Source organism: Harpia harpyja, chromosome 3 (genome assembly GCF_026419915.1).
Source record: "Harpia harpyja isolate bHarHar1 chromosome 3, bHarHar1 primary haplotype, whole genome shotgun sequence".
NCBI lineage: Eukaryota > Metazoa > Chordata > Aves > Accipitriformes > Accipitridae > Harpia > Harpia harpyja.
In genome coordinates, this window is record NC_068942.1 from 56,411,858 (window position 1) to 56,433,030 (window position 21,173).

The following is a 21,173-nucleotide window of genomic DNA, read 5'->3' on the forward strand; positions in this document are numbered from 1 at the left end:
GTGGGCTTGAGGTAAAAATAGTTGGAATGGAGAACTGTACTCCTGACTTCCAGGATAGCCTTTTTGGGGGGGGTTGTGTTTTTTGTTGTGGGTTTTTGTTTGTTTGTTTGGGGGGGGTTAGGTGCTGTGTTGGGATTGGCAGATGAAACTCATTGGGTTAAATTAACATTTTTCTGCCAGTAATAGCATAGATCACAACATTATATCAATTCAAGAAACAATTTTTAGCAGGACCATGAGAATTGCCGTACTCAGACTCTTGTAGTATCTTGCCCCTGACAGTGGACTTTGTGAGTATGAAGAGCTACTCACTGTTCTGCACAGTTCCAGAGGAGCAGGCAGAAGGAGGTTTCTTGCCACCCCCCCCCAACAGCAGTTGGTGTATTCCCTGAAATGTGAAGCTTCTATAGCTTTATCTATTGAAAATATACCTATTTCTACATTTTTATGTAATAGTTCTTCAGGGTCTTATTAAACTGAACAATATAATGTCATATGATTTTTAATTAAAGAGCTAATAACTTGAGGGCATGAAAGCTTACATTCCCCCCCCAGTGATATACATTAGTCTAATAATGTAAGACTTTATCTCCTTGCAAATTTTGCTTTGCCTTTATTGCCTCTTACAGATTTCTTTAGACTGATTTCATTATTGTACCTCTGGTTTTTTTATTCATTTCTATACAGTTTGTTTTGCTTAAACAAATTTAACTTTAATGGCTATAAAAGGGCTTCTCATATATGAATTAATTGGATCTGGTGCGATCTTGTTGCACTGTACTGAGAGCTCTTGTAGCTTACTTTGCTACTTACAAGGCTGGTCTTTTTTGAGTCTATAGAGGGAAAATAACAGGTCTCCTCTGTCTCGGTGCTGACTTGGACAGAGGAAGAATGAAATTCATGTTGCTACTACTTGAGGAAGCTGTGAGGAGAGAATGGATTTATTCACAAAGCTGAGTGACCAAGAGGGGAGCTTGGAAAAGAGATAGGAAAGGGGAGACCTTACCAAATGGAAAACATTTTCTTTGTCCTAGTTGTTGAGGGTGCTTGGAAATATATATTCACCAGATACCTACCAGTTGCATAATACTGAGAGAGAAAAGGATAGACTGACTGACTTTTAATACAAGATCGATCATGAGACTGTGGAACAGATGCACAAGGTCAGACGATAAGACAGAAATATGCAGGGAGGGGAAGGGAATGAACCTAATTTTTTGGTACTGTCTCATTTGTGTTTCATCTCTGTTTTTTAGATGGATTCATCTAAATCAATTCAGCCCACTCTGAAGTCAATGTGAAGTATCTTAGTAAATTCAGGACAAGTTAAAATAGATCGTACTAATTCATTCCAGGCACTTTATGGATTTAAGTGTTGAAAACAGTGTTTTGTTGCTCTTACTCATACGTTACTCTGTAGGTCGGTCTGGTTTCAGGCCTAGGGGCAATATTCTGAGAAGACTAGAAGTTAAAGAGAGCACTTCTCTCCAACTCTTTCAGAGCATTGTAAAAGGCCTCTCTAGGAAATGGAGCCTGTAAATGAGACCCAACCTGAGGTGTGGGAAAGAAGTACAGTTTAGAAGGTCACAAGAAAGATCTTGATCATGTGGCTAGGAGGCTTCTTTGAATTAATTTCTTGCCTGAATTCTCTTGTTTAAAAACTGTCTTTTTTAGAAAAAAAAAAAAAATCCTGTCTCACTAAAACAAATTAATAGTGATGGAGAATTTACTACATACCTATTGCTTTCTTTGCTATTAAAAATCCAGCTCTTGATCCTAATGTGAATTTGTCTGGGTGCTGAGACATTTTGAATTGTCTCTGTCTGTACAGGAGGGTTTTGCTGTGGCTTTTTGACTTCTAGCTGGAGATCAAAAAATGGTGCTTAATGCCATTGCCAGCAGAGTAAACATACTACCTCTTCTCATGATATTCATTGCAAGTTTGTTCTTCACCTCCCCCCTCCAGTGAAGTGCTGGCTCTTAGAAATTTATTTTGGTAATAAAACATTACTTTATACTTGCCCATGAAAGTATGTTTGAAGGCTGTTTGTGGATTCCTTACAGTGTCCAAGAGATTGTTGTTCCCTGAGCACGCTGCAATCTCATATCATAATTAAGCCTGATGAATTAACACGCAGAAAGTTAAGCTCATAACTTTCAGTGGTTAACTTAGGCTCTTAAAATGTGGAACCAAACCTGGAGCTGGCATGCTGTAATTCAGTTGTCAGTCCCAAAATGTTATGTATTGATGGGTTTTGGTACTGAGAAAACGGGTGGGTTTATTCTTTCAGAAATTTTATTCTTGCAGAAATTTTTGGTCACAATGAGGAGAGAATAAAGTTGTGTTTACTGCTTTTCACAGTTGTAAGTCTTGACAGTAAAGCTAAAGGATATAGTTCAGTTATTTTCCTGTGATTTATCTTACAACTTTTTACTGTAATTGGGGAGATGGGAATAGGAAACTCCATGCTGCGTAAGTAGAAATTTTCAGTTCATAATTTAATTTTGAGGAGATATTTTTACTGATTGGTTGCTACAGCGCAAGCACAAGAGTGGAGGTAATTGAAAGGCATCTAATAATCAATTGAGCAGATTTTGCTTGTGTGTTGTTTCAAGCACTGTTTTAGTGAAAGCTAGTGAAGCTTATTATAATAAAGTTCAGCAGAATATATTTTCTGTGTAGAAATTATTTTACATTGATAGGGCATTTCCATACAGAGAGCTTTCTGTGCTACAAGGCATATATCCACCTATTGTTTAAACTGCACAAAGTGCCACTTATTTTGGTGTCAGTATATACTGTCATAAAATCTGGCTTTCCAGATATTTGGTGATATTTTGCAAACACCTGTATTATTTATAATACAAGTCTCTCTTTAAGTCCTTGCACGATGTCTCTGAAACCTATTGTTACATTTTAAAAACTTTCTAGGTTCAGCAGTAATTCAACAAATATTAGCTCCCATTTTCTTCAAATTAAAACGTGACTTCTGTTTTCTCACTCTAGGGTTTAATCTCTGTTCTACTGAACCAAGTAAAATCAGGTTTGGTCAGTAGCTGGAGGGGAATCCATGAAGAGCCCAGGTGCTGCAATAAGCAGTGTTGGTGCCCTACTCCTAGTGGGTTGCTGAACTGTTATCCTGTGGTAGCTCTAGAGGGCTCTCTGCTGTTGGAAATGTTACATTTCCAATGAGTTATATGACAAAGGTCTTAATAACCTGTTGGTCATTAAAGAACTCATAACACTTCTTTTGCAAATGCTAACCTCATTGTCATCAGCAAAATACAGCATATGCAATTAGAATCTAATTTTCTCCAGTGTCAATTAGAGATTGTAATTTTTATTCTGAACTGTGTTCTGCTCTGTGTGTAAATGGCTGTCACTTAAGTTACAGCGTTTAAGTAGTGTAGGAAATAATTTTTGTGTATGCGGTTTGCGAAGTTCCTTGTGTAAGTCACTAGAAGTATGATGTTATCAGCACTGACTATATGTGCAAGAAAGGCGGGAAATAATTATCTCAGCCTTTATTGTAACCATGCAGTTCATTACTGTAGTAGCCTTAGAAGTATATGGGCATTGTTACAGGAGCGTTAGAAATAAATGTGTAAGATGGATGACTAGATGAGACAAGATGAAAGTATGAACAGTAATTTTCAGCAGAGTAATAGGCATTTGTCATCAAGTTGTATCAAGTGTCATTTAGAAAGGAAGGAATACCTATGTAATACTTTCGTTTTTTATTTCCAAACCCTTCCTTTAGGGGTTATACAGGGACATGAATCCCAGTTCTGCCTTGCTGGATGTGCAGTATCATGCTGGGTTCCACTGGCTATTGTGTATCAGACTTGGTTACATTAAAATGGACTTTAAAATGGTTAGTTTGAAAATGAGTTAAGCAGTTAAAGATTGTAATGCCATGTTCTCTGTTGTAATACTAAATTCTATTCTCTTACATCTTTGTAGGTTTGCTTTTCCATAAACATGGTTTTGTGCTGACAGTGCATTGCATAAGGGAAGCTGATGGTTTGGGAAGCTAGCTGGTGACATTTGGGGGGGTTGACATGTGGATAAAAATGCAAGGCAGTTGAGTAGGTAAGCCCTTTCATTGGGTGTATGTGCTAACATAAGCAGCGGTGTGTAATAATTTCAGTGCAAATGCTGATGTCTTAAACATAGCCAAGGAAGAAACATTTACTGACATGAATGACAACAGTTTGCGTCTCCTGGAGCAATTGTCTTTGGTTTCAGAAAGCCAGTGCTGCATTGCTTTCACTCGTTTGTGTTTTGAAAGCTGTGAAGACTAGAAATAACTAGAAATAACATCTGTGAAAACTAGAAGACTAGAAATAACATTTGTGAAGACTAGAACTAACCGCAATGTGATTACAGCTTATATTCTCCAACACGTTTGGGCAGCATGGCTTGGACGTCTGTTATGGATGGTGCTGCGGTTTTCTATATGATAAGGAGCTTATGTTTTGAGGGAGTGAAAATAATGTTGAGTTTGCAGTGAGCTCCCCGGTAAAAACATGCACGGGTGTCCTGCTTTACCTGCTCTGTGGCGGGTTCTGTCTTGTGTACTCTGCAAAGCCCTCGCTTGAAATCACCATTGTGAATTTACTGCTGAAGGGGGAAAAGGTGAAGTATGGCTAGATTCAGGAAGAGAACAGGTTGTTTTATTTTCATTGGTAGCATTTGCAGTTCCCCAAGCAATGAGGGCTGGAGAAACTGGCTCTTGAGAGCCACATCTTGATTAGATGTTTGGGCCTGTTGTAAAATGCTGGGATGTCTGCTGGTTGTGCCAGTGTGGAAATCCTCCTTATACAGTGGAGGAAAGGCACTGAGAAATCTTTCCTGTAAATTCTGTTTTTTCCCTTCTTCTAGGAGCTACTTTTCATAGTAGGAAAAATATGCTGAATTACCCTTGTCCGCATAAAACACAAACTAATAACAATTAAGCTATTGATTACTTTTTCAGGCAGTGAAAAGATACTTCTTCCGGGATTTGTTTCCCCATGCCATCCCTGACTTCAAACACCTGCAACACATGAGTTCTGGTCATAGATGAATTCAAATGCTTATTCCTCCTAGCATTTTGGATGTATTTATTGCATGTAGTACATCTTTTCATGTCTGACCACTGTAATTTGAGAGGAAATCATATCTTTTTTATTTAAGGGTATGGGTTGTACTAGTTTTGTTGAAGTGGGGATTTTATATCGGTTTTAATACACTAGTGAAATTTTTGCGTAATGAGATTTTAAGCAAATTAAAACCTTGTATGCAACTGTTGAGCTTGTGCTTGTAAATTCAGAGGGTAAGCATAGGTGTAGGCAGTTTTAAACTACATAGGATTTGGATTGTTATTTGAAATACATTTTCAGGTAATTGTGATTGAACTGAAATAATGTCTGTGAGATACAATATTGTGGTGTGGCATCTGCATCCTCCATTATTTATGCTTTGACTTGTTAGTTTTCAATACTTTCCCAGTCAGTTAATAATTAGATCAGAGTACTGAAGTCACTGAGCAAAATGTCTCATAACAGTGTCTCAGAATTAGTGTTACAGAAATGCTCTCAATGTGTTTAAGCATGCTTCTGTCTATTCCATATGACACTGTACATTGTTAAACCCTCTCAGTTTTGAGATGTAAATAATTTAGGAAAAAATGAATTAAAAATACCCTTTTGGCTATTGCATCTGTGTGAGGGATATCCTCCTTGTTTGGAGGATTTAAAAATACAATCCCTATGTTTACTTCCCAGTTGAGCTGTTCAGAAAAAGTCACTAAACGCAGAGCGCGTTACAGTGAAAGTAACTTGGCACAAATTTGTATGAAGAAGAAAAAGGAAATAAACATTTTCTATTCCTAGTTGTTTTATGGTTAAGTAACTATGGTGGGTAAAATTCAGGTGAACATGAGTTTCAGAGATCACTACACAGCTGAAAGGGATAAAAAAAAAAAGTGTTTTTCACCAGTGGTGGCCTTGAACTTTCAGAGGCCTGTATATAAGCTTTATGTTATCTGAAGCTGTATCCCAGTTGCCTTAAGATGTATTAAGTGCATGTATAAGTCTTTTCACTTCAAGTTCTGCTTTTTACCAAGTACTCCATTTCTCTGTTTAAAACAATAGAGAAGTGGCTTTTTTGTTCTTAGCCATTTTCACTTTCTGGTAAGCCAGCAGCATCACTGAGCTTCTGTTTCTTAGTTTGAAAGTATTGTGGCAGTGTTTGTTGCATTTTAAAACCAGTTCAGTTGAAATGATTATAGCAAAAATAATTTAAAGGTTGTAACAGTCTGCAGTTTCCAAAAAGCTGAACTTTATTTGTAAATGCGTATATTAGTGTTACCTGGCAGTTGTTTTCAGCACTATTCTGAACATTTTATTGGAACTTTTAAAAATGTTTCAATTTTTTTTTTTTTTTTTTTTTTTATTTTGACCTGGTTTCACCACATCATCTGTTCTATTTAGGGAACCTTTTTCAGCCATTCCACACTCTGAGCCATCAGGATGGTAATTCTCTAGTGGCAATGGGTGGCAATGTCTACTCTCTGAAGAGCTGGCTTGTGATTGCTTTTATGAGGTTCTGGCCCTAAATCTATTGATCACGTTAGGGTCACCATAGTGCATTTCCCAGGCTGAAGTTGCAAAGTCCCCAGTCCCTGGGTTGCCTGCTGCTTCCCTGTTAGAATTCAGTGTGCCAGACCCACAGCACCCCTGTCTTTCATGAATGGAATTCAAAAAGACACTTACATTTCCATAAATAAATTAGGGATTCAGTGGCTTCTTCCGGCTAATCAGGGCAGGCTGATAAACCTTGCTAGCTGTTTAATAAATGAATTGTGACTGATTACCTATTAATATGGACGCCTCAGGAATTCACCCTGGGGAAGCAGAGCAGTGAAATAGAGAGGGGCATGGCCCCCTGGGAAATCAGGGCTTCATGTTTGCAGCTTAAATATCTCTGTGAAGTATCAATAAGGAGGTAATTGAATTTTGAACACAAACATGAGCGCCGGATGGATGAAGGAGAGGGGGGCTCTGATCATCTCTTCATGCCCCTTCATACTCCCCTCCCCTTTCCCTTAGAGACCACTCTAGTGAAGATAGATGCTAAATCCATTAAATAAAGATTAGACTCTGTCGTGGTAGAAAATGGCAGCTTAGCTAGATCCCTGGGCAAATTGGGACCTTTAGCAATACAGAAAATTAAAATATACATTTTTAACAAGTGTGCTGTCGACACAGTAATAATGACTGTGTGGCTTGTGGGGTTTGCTCACCTTTCAGATCTGCTTTTGTTTGGTTATATCACTTGCTCTTGTTTTGAAACCAGCCTGCTTGGTCTCTCTGAAGCAGAGAAGACTTAGGTGAGGGAAGGGGTTTTTTTTTCCCACCTTGCTTTCTGTCTTAAGCACTTTTTCTTGGCTATTATGCTTGTAATAGTATAGAAGATCAGTACTGTTGTATTTGAATATGGAAATAATTAACTTTGGCTCCAGCATGCTCAGTCACATGTCCTGAAAAGTAGTTGGAAATAGTCTAGAGGAAGAATAGAGATGATATGGGAGAGTGAAATGTAAATGTGATAGGGCTTTTTTAAAATGGGTTTTATTTTCTAAGCACATGGCTTTGTTTTTTATTTACTCCAGATCAATTTTTCTAAGCTCTACCTTTATGGGGAGGATTAGTATAGGGGTGTGCATTGTAAAATGTCAGTGTTCTTTCTTGTCATGTAATGAATTGTAGAAACACAGCTGAAGTGGCCTTTAATGGGCGACAGCCTTCCTTTATAATACTGTGCTAGACGTAGAATGTGATCAAGCCTTCTTCACAACTTCGCATGCCCTATCCTCTGTTGCAGAAAGTCAGCAGATCCTCCTGGGTTTTGCAGGCAGAATCTCATCTGCCTGTACAAGTAGGGTACCAATTGCCATACTAGAGAGACTACTCCTCTTTTTCCAAATAAGATGATCATTCTACAGAACAAAATCCAAAATTGTTTCTGTTTAACGTTTTCTTAACAAGAAATGAGCCTAAACTAATGTGTTCCTGGGGAAAATTGCTGTTCCTTCCTTCTAGAAATTTTTCTCTTTACTCTAGATAGTTTTGAGAATGCAAAGAGGAAAAAAAGGATTTATGTTTTGCTGAATTATAGTGGACTGAGACAGTAGTAACATGGGGACTTCCGTCTATTCTTCCATGATGTCTCCCTGATAACACCACTTTCCTCTTTTCAGACTCCTCTCAAATTTTAGCAGTCATGACTGGAAAACCCTTGATTCTGCATCCTCAGCTTCAGCTGCCAAGAACTGAACCCAGCGTCTTTATCTTTGGTTTAGGAAGAACAAAAGTAGATATTAAGTGTAAGAAAAGTATTAATATACATGGGTCCATTTCAGGGACAGTAATGAGTGTACCAGGAATGTCTTGGCTTCCATTGACTCAGAGCTGCTGCAGACATGGAACAGGTTTTCCATCTGTTTCCCAAACTATCATCTCCTTCCACATCCCAGCAGTTTACTCACCTGTCTTTTGTCAGAGGGTTTTTGGGTTGGGAATATCAGTATTCTTTCATCCAGCCATGCTTCTGGCAAGGAAAAAATTTTCTAAGCTGGCTCAGCTGCAAAGATTCTCTTTCATGGTGTTGGCACCAAATTGAAAATGAACAGGTACCACCCCTTAGCTAAATTGCAGTAATTGATTGTGTATGTGCTGTAGCCTGTCTCAATTTAAGAAGCCAGATCTCAAGCCTCCCTTGGTAAAGGTAGATTACAGCATTGGGTTTACCTTTGGCCAAGGGTGTTGATCATGGGCTCCTTCTCCCCTGGGATTTCCTGGCCTTTGTCCCCTTGCAGAGGGACAGTTCCTCTCCTGAACCCCACCCCTCTCTCTCCATTTTTCAGTTTGCTAACTATTTATAACTCATCTAGTTTCCTTTTACCTTGGCTGGCCCCTTTCAAAGAAGTCACCAGCACCTTGACAGCCTATGTCCTTGTTTCTCTCATGCTACTGGCATCCTTAGCCTTACAGTATCAGCTGTCCCTCTGCCTGCCTTGGAGATTTTTCTGCTCTCTTCTCCCTGCATGTAAACTTAGACTGATTTTCTAGCTCAGGAGTCTTCCTTTGTGTATCCTGAATTAAAAAGGAGACTCTTGCTAGTTTGTTCTGTAGCTTCTTCTGAAAGCAGGCATGTGCCAGGAACCTCACAAGCTTATGGCTTTCCACATATTAAGGCACTTAGTGATGCAGCATTTTAATTAAATTAACCAGAATTCATAAATTGTAGATAGACAGATTCTCCAGATCATCTCAATATGAGCTTTTAGAGTGATCAACACTCTGCTGGTGTTTAATCCATCAGACTGCCATATGGAGTGTTGAGGAGCAGAAGATCTGTTTATTAACAATTGTTGTTTTTTCACGTCAGCAAGTACGATTTTCGTATTTGAGGACTTGGGAGTGCAATCTGTTATATCAGGCTCATGCCAGACCCCATTTCATGTCTATCCCTCTTTTTTACTGAATCCAGGTGATCCAATAAGCTGTCTAAATGACATGGTAGACCAAGAGGGTCATTCCACCAGAGTCTCCAGAAGTTCTTTGGTTACACTATCACAAGAGGAATGTGTCCATATGTCCTTTATGAGAAGTTATAGATATCTGGAGCATCAGTGGTTTCTGCAAACAGTTGAGACATTTAATGAAGCTTTGCAATTTGAATGACCAGAATATAAGTCATAATTCACAAAAGTCAGAAATTTGTTCTTCATCTTCAAGATCAAGCTGACCTTTTATTCACTCTGTATTAATAAATACCTGTCCTCAAATTCTAGGATATTTTCTGTGTTGGACTTCCTTAGCAATAGAAGTCACCTGTCTCTTCAGAGTAGTGGTCTGTTCCATTTTATTGTGACATACAAGTTGGTTTCTACTCCTTTAGCTGAGTGAACACTGCTGGTTGTTGGTCCTTCCAATGGGAAAAATACTCTTCAAGAAGAGGAAAAAATCTTCTTGTCTTGTGACTTTTTCATTGCTGTCTTCAGAAAGAAGTATTAGCTGTTCTAGGATCAGAGACGAGATGGGCCCAGTGCAGAAATACGTTTTGCAACCTAGGCATCAGGCTCTTCTCATCAAATCTAATTTAAGATATTTTCCACTGTCAGAACCCCTGAATTGTCAGCAGGAATAACATGCAGTCATTTTTATGCATCCAAACGTTTTCATAACTATTGGCTTATTTGCTTTGTTGGATACATTGACAGAGTGTGGGGAATAAGATGTGCTTATTAAGACAACTTCAATTTTGATCTCTGTTTAGGTAAAGTATGAAGAGGAGGGAACTGTTGGTATATGTTGATGGTGATAGATGGAAAACAGTGGTTTCTCACCTTTAATAAAGTTGTCCATCTTATCCAGCAGATGGCATTGAAAATGTGCCCACTGCTTGCTCTTCTTGCTAAGCAGTGCCTTAACTGAAATCTGAAATCCTGCAGGCTGTACTCTTCCCTTTTCTCTGATGCATAGCTGCAGATCAATTCCTAATGAGGATTTTGAGTGCCACCTGCCTAGTGTGTAAAACAAAAGCCAACACATCCATGGATTAACAAGAAAGGACTTTAAGGCTGGTGTGCTGCACCCTGCAACAAAATCCATTTTCAGGATTTCAGAGTATTCCTTTAAACATGTAGCATTTGGGCAAGCCCTATTAGTAGTCTTTTCTTTCCTGACTTACGTCGTTTTTCTGTCCATCTGCTTGTCTTCCAGTCATCTTGGTATTTGTGTCATGTGGGCAAATAAGCAGTGATCTTTCAATAAGCTCAGCACCAAAGGCAATGTTAAACACTTATCCTTTTGAGTAGTCCTGCAGCACTCACTAGCTCAGACCTGCTGCTGGATTCCCAGAGACAGCACAAGTTCTTCAAGCCAGTGGCAGCATCTGTCCCAGTGAAGGGCATTTCTTAGGCTGGTGACAGTAGGAGTTTGTAGGCCCTTTGCATGTGGGTCACTGGGAGGAGGAAAGATTGGTGATATTTAGAGTTGGTATCACTTACCTTCTAATTAAATAATGAGGACAGTGGGATGTAGATGTGGTGTAATGATTCAAATGGTAACTGGGTATTGCAACAAAGCTGAGAAGTAAAAAATCTTTACTATGCATGAAAAGAATGTCAGTTGTGTAGTACTTTGTTTCCCGTCTTTTCTGTATTTATCTTTATTCTTTCTTTTCAGTAAATATGCTGTTTAATATAATTTCTGTATGATACAGAAACATTGTATCAATGTACAAGCATTACTGTACTCATGGAAGGTAGTGTTTTCTTACTTTTGAGCAGCCAAATAATTTGAAAGAAATGATAAAATTTATGTACGTGAAACACAACTATCATGTGGAGTTAGCATGAATGCCCATGTCAGAACTATGTAGCATGGCTTTGTTTGCCTCGTATTGTTTATATATTGTTCTGTATTGTGATTATAAATCAGTAACATACACATTTCAGAGTATTTAGACCACACTGGGAGCTAACGAACATTGCTACCTTTCTAGAACCTGTGGGATTAAAAATGCCTTCTACCAGCCCCTTCGTTTCCTTTATATCTGAGGACCTGAGTAGATGTGGAAACTGGAGCTTTTTACTTTTTCCTCCTCCTATTCCAAACAAATTGTCTGTGACCCCTCTTTTGAGAGGGTAGACAGGTAACAGCAGAAATACACTGCTGCTGTTCTGTCCCCTGTTTAGCCTTGTGACCAAGTATAATGCTTGACTCTCCAGTAAGTCCAGGCATCCAAGCTATAATCTAAATCTTCTTCCATTTTTCTATATATCATCTATGGAATAAAACCTTTCCTGTCTATGCACACAGCTCTTATCCAAGTTCTTACACCTTTTCCAGAATCTTTTACTCTGATCTTAACAAATGTTCCACTCGCAAAGATGAGCTCATCATTTTGACTGCGATCAAGATCTCCATACGTTTCTCCACACATTTTGTTATTGTATCAAACCACTTTTCTTCATGGGTTTTTTTGGTGCTTTATCTAATATACTTCATGCAGTAACAGAAAGACGACAGTTCCAGTCTGTCAAGAATGCAAATTACTATGAGACATTGCTGTGTTTTCTGCAAAAAACTGGTTTCCCTGCACACTTTGGAGGCATACTTTGTAAACATCCAGGGACCTAACTCATCCTCCTTCCACCTGCTGTACAATATGTATAGAAATCTTGGTAACTGTTAAGGTGATGTGTTGTAGTATGATACTTTTCAGTGTTGGCTCATTTAACTGTATACCTCTATTGTCTGTCTGTATTTATATAGTGTCTCTCCTAAGCTCCTTAGGGCAGAAATAACTTGTCCTGTGTTAGTACACCATGTAGTGGAGGGGGTACTTGATCAACAACAAGAACTTCAAGGCATCAGAATAATTATTCAAGATGTATATCAGCATTGCTAGCTAGCTATTTATTTAAAGGTATTTGTCAAGCTAGCATCCTGGCTGTTTTTCTCTTTTTGTTGACACTTTGTTGAACATGTTGGCTTCCTCTACTTTGGCATTACATGTCCTAACAGCAGATACATGTGGAATGAACTTTGTGGAGTATTCCTTGAAGGGCTCCGATGACATAAAACCAGTCTTCTGCAGAAGTGTTCAAGGCTCTTTTGACCAACTGCTTAAGAAAGCAGTTCTAGAAAATGCCACAAAAGGTATGCCTGACGTTTGGGACCAGTGTCTGCAGCTGTTACCTTTTGACACCTACCTAGACCCTCCAAATCAGCAATAGATGTATGTGCAGTCAGATCTTAAATAAGCTGAACTGCTGTTTTGGAGGCATTTATATCTTTCTGTAGATTTATATGAGGTTCTCAACTTGGACACCCCAGTCTGGAACCTTAATTTAGTTGGCATGGATCTAAGCCTTGGATCTAAAGCACTGTTGATGAGATTAAAATGAGATTTCCTTGTTTCATAATAATTCTATTCCCTCAATCTTGGAACTTGACAGAGAAAGATATATACCAATTCATGGGTAGGGGAACCTGAAGGATGGATGGAGAAGTCACATAGCAGGAGTGACTGCATCAGGATTAGAAACCGGGTTTCCATTTGCAGGCTAAAGTGCTGTCTGCTGGGCCATGCTGTCATTCTAGCTCAATAATTTTATCTGTCAAAGAAAACTTTACCTGTAAGTAACACAACTCTTGTTGTATTTGAGGTAATGCTTTCTGACCCCAAAATAATATCGTTCAGAACTATTATCAGAAACAGAAGAGGACATACATGAAGTTCAAACATGGCCACAATTAGTCACAGCCTTGCTTTTTCTTCTATTATAAAATAGAAGGGAGAGAGTAGAGTAAAATTTGTTCTCTGGACCTTCACTTTCTGTATAAATTGCAGGCTGCTTGAAGGGCCATAATATCTTTAAATGTTTTATGTCATGTATGTAAATAGCAAAATCTTTTTTTCAAGAAGTTGTAAAGTAATTGTAATTTGCTGTTACTTCTGGTTAGGTAAGTCTGAGAAAGTTAACGAATTAAGTATGATCTTCATATGCATTTGTAATCACAAAGTTTTAGTTAAACTACACTGATATAGTTTTTTTTCCTTACAAAGGTTTGTCACTTTGGTATGTTTGTAGAGAGTAGGTTTCAAAATAATTACCGTAAGTTGAGTTGGATAGAAGGCGGCGACACAAGGATCTGTACTTGGGCCAACTTCACTTGATAGCTCTTTATACTTGGACTGATAAGAATAGTTATGCTAAGTTGTTCTGATATTCTGTATATTGGGCTTTTTTATAGGATTTTGATGTTTCTGAACTAAAAACTTGCTGTTTGGCAGAATTTTTGTGACAAATCTATCTGAACTTGCCGGAGAATGTAGTTACACAAAGTAATTGGGCTTTGTGTGCAGTTGTGGCAGAATGTGGCAGCATTTAACCATGTTTTGCATGTACCCCTCAAGCCTTCTGAGCTCCTGGGATGGTCCAGAATAGCCAGGTAGAAGCACAGTCCCCAGCATGGTGAAGCAGAGTGGATTGCTCTACCCCTGTATGTCTTCAGGCTTGAGTGAATCTTCAAGACACAGCGAATTATTGTGCTGTTTCCCACCTCTTCTGCTTGACTTTGATAATTGTTTGCACTTTACAACCTATATTTCTGTGTAAGGTTTCATAATCTTTTCCCAGAAAGGAAGTAAGTCTCATTCTCTCTTCCGTAACTTCAAATACTCTGTCACTTCAGGCAGTCTTTTGGTAGGAATAATTTCAAGATAGTGTGAAATACACCATTCACTTCTAGAGAGCTGCTTATAAATCAAGAGATTTCTTCATGAGAATGTGGAAAAAAAAGTGGATCTCTTTGATTTTGAAAGGTAGCGCAGTTGTTATTTTACATCTCTACAATTGAGAAGATAAATTGAAAATTCCTATTGACTCCCAACCCTGACAAGAATAAGAGGGGGGGAATTCAGAAAAAAGTAATGGAAGCCAGTCAGATTAAAAGTAGCAAAAAGGAATGCTTTTTACACAATGAATAATTTGATGTGGAACTTTCTGCCACACTGGGATTTTTTTTTTTTTTTTTTAGACGAAGTACTTAGCAGCTATTGAAAAGGAATCAGGCAATTAAATGGATGATGAGAACATTTCGAGTTAGAGCAGAATAAAAATCTAAAATTAAGTAGGAAGTATCAACTGCTTCGGGATGTAAAACAAGCACTTAGGAAGAGGAGGAATCTTTCAGAGACTATCATTCCGTATGTCTTCATAATGGGGTTCCTTGCTTTTTTTTTTTTTTTCTTTTTCCTGTGATGCTTCTGATATTGGGTGCGGTCAGACAGGATACCTGACTGGATGGATCACTGATCTGCCCTGCTCTATCAATTCCTGTGTTAATTTACAGGTTTTGTGACTACAGACCTGACAAATTCTTGTTTATTAGGAAATAATATTTCTACAATCTTTTTTAGCGACTAGTCCTAGATCCTATCTACTGATTGGATTTTATATGCAAGATTTTAGTCAGTGATATAGAATGTAAATTCAGAGCATGCTCTGAGTTACATCTCTAGAGAGAACATTATTATTAAATCTTTTTGAGGATGTCCCCTGTGGCAGCTCCATAGAGCAGGTGGCCTGCATGGCACAAGCACACAGGGAGTCAGGAGCCTCTGTCTTAGCAGAGCATATAATCTAAAAATCACTCAGCCTGTTTCTCTCTCCTGGGGAGATGACGACGATGACACAGGACTCTTATGCTAAAAACTAATTGTTAACCTGCAGAAGACGTCATTCAACACAAATCCCAACAGAAAAGGGCTGGGTGATGGATGTTTCTGGGTAGCAGGCCAAGCTGTCATTTGGTTTTCAACAGATAGTTCTCTGGGTTGCCTCAAGATTTGCATGCCTAGTACCTGGCTTACTTGAAAATAGAGAGTATGTTAATTTTTAAAAAAATGCTTACAATTTCTGTTTAGTAATGTATGCATATAAAACTTGGAGGAGCAAACAGTTCCTCCACTGTCTCAGGTACACGAAATGCACTGACTCTTGAATATGGTGCTTGGGTTTCCTGGCACAGTAAGCAAAGCAGTGGCTAGGTGGAGGGTTAAAGACTAGGAGACAGTGTTGAACAGGAATGTAGCAAGTAGGTAATATTTGGGAAAGGAATGTAGGATTGCATATACATCTGTTGACAGGAGCATGGCATCTACGGATCAAGGGAGCTGGTTGTCCACCTCTACTCAGCAGTCATTAGACTGCATCTGCAGTGCCACATCCAGTGGTGTCCTCCATTCACCAGCATGAGGAAGACATTGGTAAACTGGAGAGAGTTCAATGGAGGGCCACGAAGACGATCAGGGGGCTGGAGCACTTGCCCTGCGAAGAGAAGCTGAGGGAATGGGGCTTGTTCAGCATGGAGAAGAGGTGACTTCACAGGGACCTGATAGCTGCCTGCCTAGTACCTGTGAGGAGGTTGTTGAGAAGATGAAGTCAGGCTCTGCACAGTGCTGCATGGTGGGAGGACAAGAGACAACGGTCATAAATTGAAGCAAGAAGATTTCTGACTGGATTAAAGAGAAAACTTTTTCAGCACAGAGCAGTCAAGTATTGGAAGGATTGCCAAGAGAGATTGTGCAGTCTCCATCCATGGATATTTTTAAGACTTGACTGGCTAAAGCCCTGAGCAGCCTGTCTGTTCTGAACAGAAGGTTGACTGGAGACCTGCCAAGGTCCTTTCAAACCTGAATGATTCTCTGATTCTGTACAATTTTCCTTATATGATATTGTACTGTATAGCTTATCATTTGATCTGTTCTCTTATCGTAGATTAAATTTTCACTTGTCACTTTTCCCTTATATCCTCTTTTTATTTATACCTCTTCTACTCCATTGTGCCTTTCTACCTCCAAATAGTGTCTGATAGTCTCATTATCACTGGATTATGGAGTCTTCTGGGTTCTCCTGGCTTCCAAAGTTTCTTCAATGCCCCTCAACACTCAGAGCAATCTCACCAGTCAGTAAATCTATGGAGACTCCTCATGGCCATCACCACCTTGTGCTTTACTTTCTGAGCTGTCTTGTAGATGGTTTGCCATCTGCTTTGCTGCAGTGTCTCTGTTCCTCATTTCCAGTGATGGATGAAGAACACTAGTCTGGTCATTAAAAGATAGCTATGTCACTGTATTCAGCTTTCATAAGAGAAGAAAGTAATGGTAGACGTGGCCTCAGACCAGTGGTATGCATGGACTAGGAATAAACATGAAGAGATTTTTTGGAAGCAAAAGAGTACCAAAGCTTACTGGGCTGCTCTCAGTAGAGCTTCTGGAGCAATAAATAATGTTGGTTTGGTTTTGCTTGGTTTTTTTAGGAATGACAGTTGACTAGTATGCTTTACTTCTGGGTTTCAAGAAACTGGAGTTTCTTCTTGGCACAGTTTAAGCCCAGCCAGCAACAAAGCACCACGAGGCCGCTCACTCACTCCTTCCGCCTGGTGGGATGGGGAGGAGAAAATATAATGAAAGGCTCGTGGGTTGAGACACGGACAGAGTGGGATCACTCACCAGTTGTGGTCACGGGCAAAACAGACTTGACTTGGGGAAAAAAAGACAAAATCAATTTAATTTGTTACCAATCAAATCAGAGCAGGATAATGAGAAATAAAACCAAATCTTAAAACACCTTCCCCCACTCCTCCCTTCTTCCCAGGCTTAACTTTACTCCCAATTTTCTCTACCTCCTCCCGCCAGCGGTGCAGGGAGACGGGGAATGGGGGTTGAGGTCACTTTGTCACACGTCTCTGCTGCTTATTCCACCTCAGGGGCAGGACTCCTCACGCTCTTCCCCTGCTCCAGCATGGGGTCCCTCCCACGGGAGACAGTCCTCCGTGAAATTCTCCAACGTGGGTTCTTCCCACAGGCTGAAGTTCTTCACAAACTGCTGCAGCATGGGTCCTTTCCACGGGCTGCAGTCCTTCAGGCACAGACTGCTCCAGCGTGGGTTTTCCCATGGAGTGATGGCCATCTTCAGGGGCATCCATCTGCTCCGGCGTGGGCTCCTCCACGGGCTGCAGGTGGGCATCTGCTCCTCTGCTCCCCTCCATGGGCTAGGGGGGGACAGCCTGCTGTCTCACCACAGGCTGCAGGGGCATCACCTCCTCCAGTGCACCTCCTCCCCTCCTTCTTCACTGACCTTGGTGTCGGCATAGGGTTTTCTCTCACATCCCACTCCCCTCTCTGCTGCAGGTTTCCCTTCTTAAATCTGTTATCCCAGAGGCACTGCCACTGTCGCTGATGGGCTCGGCCTTGGCCAGAGGCAGGTCCGACTTGGAGCCAGGGAAGCTTCTAGCAGCTTCTCACAGGAGCCACCCCTGCGGTCCCTTCCCCACTACCAAAACCCCACCACACAAACCCAAAACACTTCTGACTGTTGCTCTCAGGAGATATCTGCAGACTCCGATACCTCTGTATTTCTTGTATTTGAATCATGTCTTTAAGCTTTTCTTCAAAACCCATGGCTACTGGAAGTGTGAGGGTGTTTATGAAAAATGTTCTCACATTTCTTCATGGGTCTGAGAGGGTTTATTTTTGGGTGCATCTTCTACATCTGCTTTTACAACTGGGCCTTACCTAGTTGCCTTTGAGCTCATTAACAGCTAGATTGTAATTATTGTAGCAGAGCCTGCATTGTTTATAGTTTAATATCTGTTCCAAACAGCCCTAAGTGGTATTACAATTTTGTTACCAAGTAGGTCAGATTAAAACTAGCAATAGTTTCTGTGAGTAACAACAATTTTCCCGTGATTTTTAACTCTTTCAAATACACGTTTTTTCTCTATTCATTTGAACTTGACTCTAGTAGCATTTGGATGCTGTAAAAACTGTAACATTTCTAAATCAGTGCATTTCCTCGGATGTTTAGTGACAAACTTGGAGTTGGTAAAGATGGTTTTGAATTCCATGAACCCTCTTCTGGACTTTCAAATATTCCTCAGCTCAGGGCATTGTTACCAGGAGAAGAGGATTGTGGCGGACAGTGCATGAAACTAGTCAGTATTATAACTGAAAAAGCTGGACTAAAGCAAGCAGTGAATATACTGGGAAGGATGAAGATCGGGATAAGGGTAGTCATTAAAGAAAGTGCCTTTGATTCATGTGGAGAAAAGATTAAAATGATGGAGGCAATTGTGAAGGTTTTCTTCTGCAGCCCACAAACTGCATATTGCTGCTCTTCCGTAATTCTGGTTTAACTAAGGTTGAGCCATTGGCCTTGGAACACTGAGATTTCAATCATTTACTTGTATTTGCCTATATAGACTTTGTACTTGGATTTTTGGAAATTATGGAAGTCCTCTATGTAATTTAATATGTTGTATAGTTGTACTAATGGCAAAAGGAATCTTGGTTTACTTAATGTGTAAATCAAATAATATTGTTCAGTCATAAAAAGCGTGAATCTTCTTTTCATAGAGACCTTCAATATTGATAATTCATTGTTGTGTCAAGGGCTGCAGTCATCTACATGGAAAAATGTTTCAATAAGGAATCTTGGGATTAGAAAGCATTTTAAAAATTTAGTCTGCTTTTTAAAGACATACCTCTGGACAAATAAATACAGACGACTACCAAAGTATGAGCTTCTTTCATTCAGATATCTCTTCCCATGAAGCTTGTTGACAGAAGTTAAACTTAAAAATTCAGTTCTGCTTCACAGCTCAAGCCATTAGCTAACCTACTGACAGGGGCTTGTTTCTGCCTTTTAGAGGTCAAGGAAGCCATACTGTTCTTGAACCAGAGCTGCAGGCTTCCCTGCAAACGTGCCTTGACGTCTTCTGATTGGATTTGTGCGCCCTGGCTTGCATAACTATACAGCTTGTATCCCAACATTATTAGCCAAAAGAAGTATAGGGACTTACATAATCATTACACGATTATTTTTCAGTAACTGTACTGTAAATATGTAATTCTCTCTACTCCTAATAACTCTTAATCCCTTTGTTCCTATTGGCTCCTGGGCTCAGATTTTGCCATGGCCTGCGTGCCCGGGCCGCTGATAAAACTTGAAAAAATGGTTACTTTCAAGGTTCACCTGCTTTGCTCCCAAATGGTAAATACCTGCTCCCTAGTGTAGGCAGGGGCACCACATCATGGTGCACTGTTTTGTGGGAGCTTGGGCAGTGCTTCTGCCTGCGTGCCTTCTGGGAAGGGTCTGTTCACTTCCAGAAACCTTTCATACCTGGCTGCGTGCGTATATTCAGTGCAGACCTCTCCACCTAGCTTTTTCATGTGTTTTATGCTCAAGAGTTCTTGAGCAAACAGTTTTGATCTCATTTCTCCACGTTGCTTGATAAAGAAGATTCCTCTTTGAGATACTGTGGTGAGAAAACCTAAATCATCAAGAACTCTTGGTCTGCTTCAGGGGTTGGGAAGCCAGGAAGAGATTATTTTCCTTTTGGTACAAGCAGGTAGAAAATAAACTTTTAGAGTGCTTCTTGTTAAAACATGCCCCATTTCTATCCTGCTATTTGCCTCCAACATCTGTGGGATTTGGTGGTCAAAGCTCTCCCAAGCTGTAGCTGTTCCAGTGGTAACTTACGCTAGTGAAGTCCCTTTCAGGTATACTTGAAAATATCCTCAACTTTGATGTAACATTGCCTTTCATACTGCTTTTAATATTAAAAGCATAACTTGAATTTATTTCTTTAAGCCTTATAAAATACTTGAACATCATTTTTCTGCGTTTAATTAGCTTCATGAGTCAGCACTTGGTCTTAGGTCTTGACATTTTTGGTGTGTGAAATTTTTTTGTGTATTTGACCTTGGCTTTATTCCAGAATAAATATTTTAAGCTGCTAGTTGTGTGTGGGTTTTTTGTCTTCGGTCTGAGACTAGGGGGCAGACATAAGCAGCACTGAGAGAAGTGAACTGTATAAACCACAATTAGAATTGCAGTGCACAGGTGTCTGAAGATCTTATACAATTGCCAAGCTATTTGTTTCTCAAATGAGAGGGGCTTTGGGAGTGTATTTTGCAGAATAAAAGGAGCAGAAGGCCTTCCATTTGGATGTTAGGGTTGTGGTTTTGGTTTGGGTTTGTTTTTGGTTTTGTTTTTTTTTTTCCAAATCCTAGTTTAAATTCTTCCAGACTTGATTCATTTGATATCTTTACAGAACCAGCATAATGAATGGTTGAAAGTGATCTACTGCGGCTGGTGATGGAATTTATAACTGCCTTCAGATAGGAATCAGCGTTTAAGAATAAAAATTTCTTGCACGCTAGCTTTTCTTTGAGCATCAAGTTGGGTCCTGTGGTTTAAAAATCTGAATGCCAACATTCAAAGTAAGACTTGTAATGATATTAAAGGAGAATGGCTTTAGCATCAGGGTTATGGGTGAGTTCTGTTGCAGATACTTGAGAATCTTTTGGGGAAGGTAGGCATCTTACATCTCTGTGCTAGTCATATACGAAGCATTATTGCAATGAAAAAATAGTGAAGTGAATAAATAGCAGCTCACAGTACAAGATGCTCAATGTATCTACAGTCCCAGTGTTCACTGTATTTTGCAATTTAATGCACAATAATTTTTTAGTTCTGTATTTCTGTATGCTCCACTGTGTCAGATCTGTATTCTTGGGATGTGAGGTTCCATTAAAAAATAAA

At 39.6% G+C, this 21,173-nt stretch overlaps 1 protein-coding gene across 3 annotated transcripts in view; it reads left to right on the top strand.

The window, feature by feature from the left end:
- Positions 1–21,173, top strand: part of LIN52 (lin-52 DREAM MuvB core complex component) — a 73,362-nt gene that overhangs the window by 16,674 nt on the left and 35,515 nt on the right. The window contains exon 6 of one of the 3 annotated variants that reach the window (XM_052782715.1): positions 20,683–20,705. The exons of the other annotated variants lie outside the window; for them this stretch is intronic. Coding sequence (XP_052638675.1) covers positions 20,683–20,684 — 2 coding nt within the window. The 3' untranslated portion in view covers positions 20,685–20,705. Of the gene's footprint in view, positions 1–20,682; positions 20,706–21,173 lie in introns of those variants that run through there. 3 annotated transcript variants of the gene reach the window in all.